Genomic DNA, 10,711 nt, shown 5'->3' with positions numbered 1-10,711 from the left:
ACAGATCTTTCACCTAGTCGGCTTGGGGATTTGAACCAGCAACATTTTGGTTGCTGTCCCAACACTCTTAACTGCTAGGCTGCCTGCAGCCGGCATAGTCTAACATCAATAAGAATTAGCTCAGCTCCAATATTTGAACCTGTGAATTAGCCTCAGGTAGGTAATGAGTTGGATGACAGGAGTGACAAGTACACAGAAACAAGCAAACAATGATTTGTATAAACTGCTCTCAGGAGAGACGCTATCCAGTGTATGGATCCTTACTCTACTGTCCAACGCCAGAGCAGTGGTAGAGAAGCCATCAGAATTTGCATTGACAACAACCACAAGAAAGCCTCAAAATGAAGATTTTATATCTCTGTGTGTTAGCAGCATGTGCGTGGACGTCCGAGTCACTCATACGGTATGATACACAGCAGATGTGTTTTTAATAGCATTTCTAGTTCATTTATATAACTACATTATTAACTGCATTAGTAATGTGTGGTTTGCAACTGGACATTACCTAAATTATGCATTAATTCTATATGAATTATGTAGTGATAAAAATAGATTGCTGCAGATCTATATAAAAGTATACTGCTTAAAACATTATTACTAGTCTAGAGACCTTTTTCGTTCATACTTAGTGAAGGCTCGACAAAGGTCCTAGAGGCACTGAAAATATCCTTATGTCCTGTGTACCTTTTTTGTTTATTTTGCTATCCAGTATACCCCTCACAAAGTGTAACTCCTTGAGACAATCWATGTCTGACTCAGAGAGGGATTTCAGTCGTTTACTCCATGATTCCTACTCCGACAACTTTGAGGACGATGACGCCAGTGGGTCCAGCAAAGTGGCTCTGAGGAACTATGTTGATGTAAGTGTCTGCCCGCCTTATGCACAGTATAAGTCATATAAAAGTCCAATTTAATTTGCACAGTAAGTGGCCTTATGCACAGTAACTCAAGTCATACTTCACCCATTATGCATTACTCATTATGCATTGGTTTTGATATGTCTTCTTCATCGTTGATGTGATTGTGTCTTCAGGCTCAGTTCTATGGAGAGATTCGTTTAGGAACCCCACCTCAAATGTTCAGGGTGACCTTTGACACTGGATCCAACAATCTCTGGGTGCCTTCTTCCAAGTGCTCCGTCACTGACATCACATGCTGTAAGTCTCTCATCATGCACTGTGCACATGGGTAGCATTTTCTCAGACTATTCCCTGTAGAATATACACTTAAAGTACAAAACATTTTTACTTTAGGAATATCATGTATATCATATGTTACTGCAATGTAATGTTAGCACAGCCAGGGTATAGGAAAGTTAAAGGCTTATGGAAATATACACTGAGTGTACAAAACATTAAGAACACTGCTCTTTCCATGACAGACTGACCAGGTGAATCCAGGTGAAAACTATGATCCCTTATTGATGTCATATTTTAAAACCACTTCAATCAGTGCAGATGAAGGGGAGGAGACAGGCTAAAGAAGGACTTTTARGCCTTGAGACAATTTAGATATAGGTTGTGTATGTGTGCCATTCAAATGGTGAATGGGCAAGACAAAATATTTAAGTGCCTTAGAACAGGGCATGGTAGTAGGTGCCAGGTGCATTGGTTTGAGTGTGTCAAGAACTGCAATGCTGCTGGGTTTTTCATGCTCAACAGTTTCCTGTGTGTATCAAAAATGGTCCACCACCCAAAGGACATCCAGCCAACTTGACATAACTATGGGAAGCATTGGAGTCAACATGGGCCAGCATCCCTGTGGAATGCTTTCGACACCTTGTAGAGTTCATGCCCTGATGAATTGAGGCTATTCTGAGTGCAAAAGGGGGTGCAACTCAATAATAGGAAGGTGTTTCTAATGTTTTGCACATTCATTGTAATTTTGAAGTAAATGGATATAAGGTTTAAAAATAAAGATAGAGAGTTAAGAGTTAAAATCCAAGGCTGATTTCATGTCTGAGTGACATCATTTATGTCAATACTAGGAATAAACATGAGAATTGTGACTTCCTGTCTTAGCTAGTTTTTTGTTCAGAAAACACCATATCAAACTGATAATGTATGTTTAACGTTGTATTGCAGTGATTCACTGGAAATACAATGATACCCAGTCCAGCACATATGTCAAGGGTGGAAGAAAGTTTTCAATGGATTATGGACTGGGAAGTGTAACTGGGTACCTCAGCCAGGATACGTGCATAGTGAGTTTGGAAAGGAGGAGAAATTAATGGCTGCCACTGACAGATTATATAGTTTTAAATAATCTGCTTTGCTCTTCTGTCAGATTGGAAGTGTATCCRTAAAAGATCAGGTGTTTGGTGAGGCCGTCAAGATATATGGAGCGAACTTCGTTGGTGCTAAGTTCGATGGAGTTCTGGGACTGTCTTACCCAACAAATGATGCCATGAGCCCTGTCTTTGACAACATAATGAAAGAGAAGCTGTTGGCGGAGAATGTTTTCTCCTTCTACCTCAACCACAAGTGAGTGGCGATAGTGAAGTGGAACGCAGATCATTATTGTATTTTATACCTATTTATCCAGAAAGTCCCATTGAGAAGAACTCTTTCCCAAGGGAGATCTGAATGAGCTGTAAGTTAACATGGCACTTTTAGAAATCTACTTGTGCCACTGGAAATGTACTGCAGATGCTGTCTTCTGATGGGCGCTACTGTTCTGTGACAGGATCTCCTCCAACCAGCCAGGGGGACAGCTAGTGCTGGGAGGGACTGACCCTGCATACTACACCGGGGACTTCCACTATGTCAACATCACCACAAAGGACCTCTGGAACATCCACATGGACGGGTTAGTGCTGCTAACCAGTGTATTTATTACAGCCCGTGTATTTATTACATCCAGTGTATTTATTACAACCAGTGTATTTTATTTTAAAGTAACTGTCCATTGTTTTCAGATTTCTATGAAATTACAATATGTGTGAAATAGTTTTTTCCCCAAAAATATTTTAATTAAGTATGTTAAAAATCAACTTTTCTGTTTAGTAAGGGTATCGGCATATCCCAACAACAGAATAATGTGGGTGTATACCGGTCTGTTGTGTTCAGTAATTTGTGTCGTAGCTCAGTTGTGTATTGAATACTGTTGCTTTAAGAATGTATCAGGCAAATTGTGCGTGTACGGAGGTGTGAGGATAGGATGGGTGAGTTGGTACTAGTTGTTAACATGTTGATCTGAAGTAAAGACGTTCAGTTTAATTGCACAACAAGCCTCCGTGCATTTGTAACATTTGGCSACTAGGATGGCTGAGTTTAGCTTACCTCCACCATCTCTATTTCTCCCGGTCCTTGGAGATCCACCTGTTCCATGGAATCACTGGTGTCAATCCTTTCAGTTGTATATGGTAGCTATCAATCTGCATGGAGCTGCCAACGCACACAAACGGGCGATTCTCCTCCGCTATCTCGGCGCTGAGGGACAATGTGTCTCCTCCACTTTGCAGCCAGTGGAGAACAARTTTACATCGGCTGCCCAAGCTCTGGAGGAACACTACAGTAGCTCAGTGTGATCATGGATTGTTTTCTCTTCAGACAACGAGCCCAACTKCCGGGTGAGTCCGTAGCACAGTACCTAGTGGGACCATGCAGATTGGGACCACTAGAAAACTAATTTGTACATGATCAAATCATTGAAAAAACGTCATGTTCTCCACTGATGGAGAAATTGTTGTTAAAGACTGATGATCTGACACTGGAGAAAACACTTACTGTTGGAAAACAAATGGAAGTTGTTCTCACTGGCCTACAGAGTGCATCTCAAGGGGCAGGGCTTCACACACTGGCTGAGGCACCAGTCCAAAATGTGCAGGAAACCACTGGGGGGGCGACGTTGTTCTAATTGTGGAACAGTCTACATGTCAAAAGAGCAACGCTGCAAGAACTGCAAAAATACAATCATTTTGCCCGTTGTTGTAATTCAGCAGTGGCAGGACAGCATCGAGAAGATCAATCAATCAATTAAATGTATTCATAAAGCCCTTTTTACATCAGCAGATATCACAAAGTGCTGTAGAGAAACCCAGCCTAACAAACAACAAGCAATGCAGATGTCGAAGTTCACCAGTCTCCATTAACTCTGTACATGATGACTCAGTTGCGGCCAAGCAATGTGACTGCTACATCGAGGGTGTTAAAACCTCACTGGTGACTGACACTGAAGCAAATATGTCACTTTTGAACAAAGCCACTTATGACTAATTCTTCTCACATGTTCCACTGCAGAGACCAGCAGTATCCCTCTACAGCTACAACCACACACTGATCTCAATCATTGGAACTGTCTCACTGCCAGTCTGTTACAACAACAAAACCACGCCGGCCAGCCAGTTTTACGTTGCCTGCACTAGTGCCTATGGAGTACTCACAACTGTTTGAGGGGCCAGGTCACCTCAGAGGTTTTGTCCACCGGCCTACAGTCAACAAAGAGGTCAAACCAGTAATCCAGCCATTGTGGAGGGTTCCGCTGACCCTTCGGGAGCCCATTGACAAGGGACTTGACAACGTCCTTGACACCTCGCCATGGGTCTCAAACCTGGTCGTTGTGCCCAAGAAAAATGGCGATCTTTGGATCTGTATGTGTAACCGATGTGAAATGGCTAGCTAGTTAGCGGTGGTGCACGCTAATAGCGTTTCAATCGGTGACGTCACTCGCTCTGAGAACCCTGAAGTAGTTGTTCCCCTCTCTCCACAAAAGCCGCGCCCCTTGCAGAGCAAGGGGAACAACTACTTCAAGGTCCTCAGAGCAAGTGACGTCACCGATTGAAACGCTATTAGCGCGCACCACCGCTAACAAGCTAGCCATTTCACATCGGTTACACATGGACCTCAGGGCCGTGAACAACTGCTCCTCTTTGACAGCTTCTGAAAAAAGATGCACCATGGACATGGACTCAGGACTGTCGGGATGCTGTGCAGGAGCTCAAGGTGCAGCTTACATCGACACCAACACTGGCTCACTGTGACACATCAACACAAACGATTGTCCCCTGTAATGCCTCGGCAGTGGCCCTTGGAGCTGTTTTGTCTCAACTGCATGGAGGCGTGGAATGGCCAGTGGCYTTTGCCTCACGGGCCTTGTCTCCGATTGAACTAAAGTACTCTGTGGGAGAGTAGGACGCCATGGCTTGCATGTGGGCGTGCGAGCACTGGCACTTGTAATTGTAAGGCAGAACATTCAAACTCCGCACAGACCATCAAGCCCTCACAGCACTGCTGGCCACACAGGGCTCCGGACATAAGCCTCTATGGCTCTACTGGTCATTCATGACTTGCATTCGAAATGGGCAGAAGCCGTGCCGTTGTCCTCTACTACCTCACAGATGATCATCCAAACACTGGATAAGCTGTTCTGTCAGTGGGGGTTGCCCAGCACCATTACGACAGACAATGGTCCCCAGCTTGTCTCGAATAATATGTCTGTGTACCTTGAAAAGCAAACCATCAAGCACATCTGGACGGCTGTGTACCACCCTCAAGCAAACAGGGGGATGGAACGCTTGAACAGAACCCTGAAGGAAGGAATACGAGCCAACTTGGCTGAGGGATAACTTTTTGACGTGGCTCTGTGCTTTTAAAAAATATATATATATTTCACCATTATTTAACCAGGTAGGCTAGTTGAGAACAAGTTCTCATTTACAACTGCGACCTGGCCAAGATAAAGCAAAGCAGTGCGACACAAACAACAACACAGAGTTACACATGGAATAACAAACATACAGTCAATAAAACAAAAAGAAATACAAAAAAAAGTCTATATGCAGTGTGTGCAAATGAGGTAGGATAAGGGAGGTAAGGCAATGAATAGGCCATAGTGGCTAAAACAATACAATATAGCAATTAACCTGGAGTGATAAATGTGCAGAAGATGAGTGTGCAAGTAAAGATACTGGAGTGCAAAGGAGCAAAATAAATCAAATAAATAACAGTATGGAGATGAGGTAGTTGGATGGGCTTTTTACAGATGGGCTATGTACAGGTGCAGTGATCTGTGAGCTACTCTGACAGCTGGTGCTTGAAGCTAGTGAGGGAGATATGTCTCCAGCTTCAGTGATTTTGCAGTTCGTTCCAGTCATTGGCAGCAGAGAACTGGAAGGAGAGGCTGCCGAAGGAGGAATTGGCTTTGGGGGTGACCAGTGAAATATACCTTCTGGAGCACGTGCTACGGGTGGGTGCTGCTATGGTGACCAGTGAGCTGAGATAAGGCGGGGCTTTACCTAGCAAAGACTTATAGATGACCTGGTGCCAGTGGGTTTGGCGACGAATATGAAGCGAGGGCCAGCCAACAAAAGCATACAGGTTGCAGTGGTAGTATATGGGGCTTTGGTGACAAATCGGATGCCACTGTGATAGACTGCATCCAATTTGTAGAGTAGAGTGTTGGAGGCTATTTTGTAAATGATATCGCCGAAGTCGAGGATCGGTAGGATGGTCAGTTTTACGAGGGTATGTTTGGCAGCATGAGTGAAGGATGCTTTGTTGCAAAATAGGAAGCCAATTCTAGATTTAATTTTGGATTGGAGATGCTTAATGTGAGTCTGGAAGGAGAGTCTAACCAGACACCTAGGTATTTGTAGTTGTCCACATATTCTAAGTCAGAACCGTCCAGAGTAGTGATGCTGGATGGGCGGGCAGGTGTGCCTTATACTACTCCACATCAGGGTTACCAAGCACTCCACCACTGGGGTGTCTCCTGCCTCCCTGATGATTGGTAGGGAACTGAAACTCCCTTTGGACTGTCTCTGCCCAAAACAAAAGAACAAGCCTGCTGCAGYAAGGCAAGCCTATGTTGGAGCAGCACAGCAATGGATGAAACAACGTTATGACACGTCTCACAGAGTGAAACAACTAAGCCTGAAAGCCCAGGACTGGGTGCGGATCAGGACTGACAACTGTCGGAACAAGCTCTCCTCATTTTGGTCCAAGCCCCTGAAAGTGGAACGACAGCTAGGGCTTGCAACATTCCAACTTCCTGATGGATTCCGCTGGCATGCAAATCGCCTCAGAAAGGTCCATTTGCCTGTGGGGTATCCTTTCCTGACCTGTCTGTCCACAACTCACTATGGGCATGAGCAAGATCAAGGGTCTCATGCACCTCCAACCCTACACCAGGCTCAGTTCAGGGCCCTTCCACCAGTCAGGCCTCAAATGCCTGCAGTTCCCCTGCCATCAGCTGCACTTCTGAACACTGGGAGACCCCAACGGGTCATAGCTCCTCCCTCGTGGCTTAATGACTATGTGAACTAGAGTGGGTTGGGGGGATGCTGTGTTCAGTAATATGGTTTCGTACCTCAGTTGAGTATTGAATACTGTTGCTTTGAGAATGTGTCAGGCACATTTCGAATGTACGGAGGTGAGGATTGGATGAGTAAGTTTGTGTTGATCTGAAGTAAAGACGTTCAGTTTAATTGCAGAAATCCAAATCAAATCAAATCAAATTCATTTATAAAGCCCTTCTTACATCAGCTGATATCTCAAAGTGCTGTACAGAAACCCAGCCTAAAACCCCAAACAGAAAGCAATGCAGGTGTAGAAGCATGGTGGCTAGGAAAAACTCCCTAGAAAGGCCAGAACCTAGGAAGAAACCTAGAGAGGAACCAGGCTCTGAGTGTTGGCCAGTCCTCTTCTGGCTGTGCCGGGTGGAGATTATAGCAGAACATGGCCAAGATGTTCAGATGTTCATAAATGACCAGCAGGGTCAAATAATAATAATCACAGTGGTTGTAGATGGTGCAACAGGTCAGCACCTTAGGAGTAAATGTCAGTTGGCTTTTCATAGCCGATCATTCAGAGTATCTCTACCGCTCCTGCTGTCTCTAGAGAGTTGAAAACAGCAGTCTGGACAGGTAGCACGTCCGGTGAACAGGTCAGGGTTCCATAGCCGCAGGCAGAACAGTTGAAACTGGAGCAGCAGCACGGCCAGGTGGACTGGGGACAGCAAGAAGTCATCAGGCCAGGTAGTCCTGAGGCATGGTCCTAGGGCTCAGGTCCTCYGAGAGAGAGAAAGAAAGAATTAGAGAGAGCATACTTAAATTCACACAGGACACCGGATAAGACAGTTTCATGAACTGAAATCAGAGGTCCCAGAATTTTTTCACACGCACAAAAAGCTTATTTCTCTAAAATGTTGGGCACAAATTTGTTTACATCCCTGTTGGTGAAAATGTTTCCTTTGCCAAGATAATCCATCCACCTGACAGGTGTGGCATATCAAGAAGCTGATTAAACTGCATGATCATTACTCAGGTGCACCTTGTGTTGGGAACAATGAAAGGCCACTCTAAAATGTGTATTTTTTCCCCACAACACAATGCCACAGATGTCCCAAGTTTTGAGGGAGTATGCCATTGGCATGCTGATTGCAGGAATGTCCACTAGAGCTGTTGCCAGATAATCTAATTTTCATTTCTCTATCATAAGTCGCCTCCAACGTCGTTTTATAGAATTTGGCAGTATGTCCAACTGGCCTCACAACCGCAGACCACGTGTAACAATGTCAGCCTAGGACCTCCACATCCGGCTTCTTCACCTGCAGCATCGTCTGAGACCAGCCACCCGGACAGCTGATAAAACTGAGGAGTATTTCTGTCTGTAATAAAGCCCTTTTGTGGGGAAAAACKTATTTTGATTGGCTGGGCCTGTCTCCCCTGTGGGTGGACCTATGCCCTTCCAGGCCCACCCATGGCTGCGTTCCTGTTCAGTCATGTGAAATCCATAGATTAAGGTCTAATTCATTTATTTCAATTGACTGATTTCCTTATATGAACTGTAACTCAGTAAAATTGTTGAAATTGTTGCATGTTGCGTTTATATTTTTGTTCAGTATATTTCTCTAACTAAATATTTGGGTGTCTTTGGCAGTTTGAGCGTTGGAGAGGATGTCAAGCTGTGTAAAGGTGGCTGTGAGGCCGTGGTGGACACTGGCACCTCCCTGATCCTAGGTCCCTATGATGAGATCAGTGCTCTGCAGAAGGCTGTAGGAGCTGTGCCCTGGAACCRTGGAAAGGTAGAACATGACAGAAACTAGAATCACCTATTATTTTCTATCTCTTCTCTCTACAGTATCTCCCTCATCCTTTTCTTTAGAAAATGCATACCAACCGACGAGTATATCCTCCTGGTATCTACCAAACCAAAGAGGGTGAATATAATTGTAATCATGAAGCTAAATAGGTCCTCGAATAGCCATTTCACAACTCTCTAGCGATTCTGTTGACATTGAAGCATGTTAGCTGTGAGAGGGTGGTTTTACTGTTGTTAAACACTATCTGTTACTTGTTTCACAGTACACGGTTGACTGTGAGAAAGTGTCCTCCCTCCCCAGTGTCTCCTTCACTGTCAGTGGAAAGGTCTACCCTCTGACTGGAGAACAGTATATTCTCAGGGTATGTACAGTATATAGCGTATCAGGCAGTTTGTAAAGAACTAAATGCACTATATATTTACTGTATATATATCATGTATATCATATGATACTGCAATGTAATGTTAGCATAGTCAGAGTCTAGGAAAGTAAAAGGCATATGGAAATATACAGTGTAATAATGTAGCATCATTATACAGGCTGTTAGAATAGAAACCTTGTTAATATATCTGTAGATGTCGCTGGTGCTCCTTCTTAACTGTGTGTTGTGTGTGTGTGTGTGTGTGTGTCGTGTGTGTGTGTGTGTGTGTGTGTGTGTGTGTGTGTGTGTGTGTGTGTGTGTGTGTGTGTGTGTGTGTGTGTGTGTGTGTGTGTGTGTGTGTGTGTGTGTGTGTGTGTGTGTGTGTGTGTGTGTACGCAGTGGACTACGAAGGGCAAGAAAGTCTGCCTTTTAGGATTTTTCCCCTCAAGCTTCCCTGGCTGGACCCTGGGAGATATCTTCATTGGAGCTTACTACACAGTCTTTGACCGGGACAACGATAGGGTGGGATTTGCCAAAGCAATATAAGAGGAAGGGGAAGTGGATACCTCGTCAGTGGCACAACTGAATACATTCAACCGAAATGTGTCTTCTGCATCCGCATTTAATCCAAACCTTCTAGATAGCCCTGCCCAGTGAAATAATGTTGAAAAGAGTGTAATGCTAAAACACCTGTATAAAATACAGTATATACATATGGGATGAGTAATGCTAAAACATCTGATGCTATAAAATACAGTATATACATATGGGATGAGTAATGCAAGATATGTAAACATCATTAAAGTGGCATCATTCATGTGACTAGTGATCCATGATTTCAAGTCTGTATGTTGGCAGCAGCCTCTCTGTGTTAGTGATGGCTGTTTAACAGTCTGATGCCCTTGAGATAGAAGCTATTTTTCAGTCTCTCGTGCTTTCATAGATTTAAAATTATTATTTTAGAATAACAAACTTTGTAAAATGATATTTGTCCTTGAAAAGGAGGATAAGCAGACAATTAACTTCTCTCATACTGATAGCATTTGTATCATAAATCATTTTCACAGCATTCAAAGTTTTGTTTGTTTTATGAGTAAGTGGGTGCATTTTCCTGTGTTCATTTCCCTGGTTAATCTCCCTATTTAAACATGACCTCTATTTGATCKTTTTGTGTGTAAAGAGATGAATTAATCAAATAAAGACTTAACTCCCAGTTATTTGGCATTTGTGTGTATGTCGTGTTATTTCAGAGTAATGGCAGCTGATTGGGTGTAGTCGTGAAGTTGCACCAACAGCGATGTTTATCAC

General features: G+C 43.7%; 1 protein-coding gene across 1 annotated transcript; it reads left to right on the top strand.

Annotated features, from left to right (window-relative positions):
• The first annotated feature begins 287 nt into the window (after positions 1–287).
• On the top strand, positions 288–10,627 carry LOC111971994 (cathepsin D). The gene is made up of 9 exons (XM_023998811.2): positions 288–403; positions 710–860; positions 1,034–1,157; positions 2,085–2,203; positions 2,287–2,483; positions 2,686–2,808; positions 8,880–9,024; positions 9,305–9,403; positions 9,803–10,627. Exons 1-9 carry the CDS (start codon positions 342–344, stop codon positions 9,947–9,949), a joined length of 1,167 nt encoding a protein of 388 aa, XP_023854579.1. The 5' UTR covers positions 288–341; the 3' UTR covers positions 9,950–10,627.
• The last annotated feature ends 84 nt before the right edge of the window (positions 10,628–10,711 follow it).

Source organism: Salvelinus sp. IW2-2015, linkage group LG13 (genome assembly GCF_002910315.2).
Source record: "Salvelinus sp. IW2-2015 linkage group LG13, ASM291031v2, whole genome shotgun sequence".
Taxonomy (NCBI): domain Eukaryota; kingdom Metazoa; phylum Chordata; class Actinopteri; order Salmoniformes; family Salmonidae; genus Salvelinus; species Salvelinus sp. IW2-2015.
The sequence above is the reverse complement of the archived record's forward strand: the minus strand, read 5'-3'. Positions and strand labels throughout refer to the sequence as shown.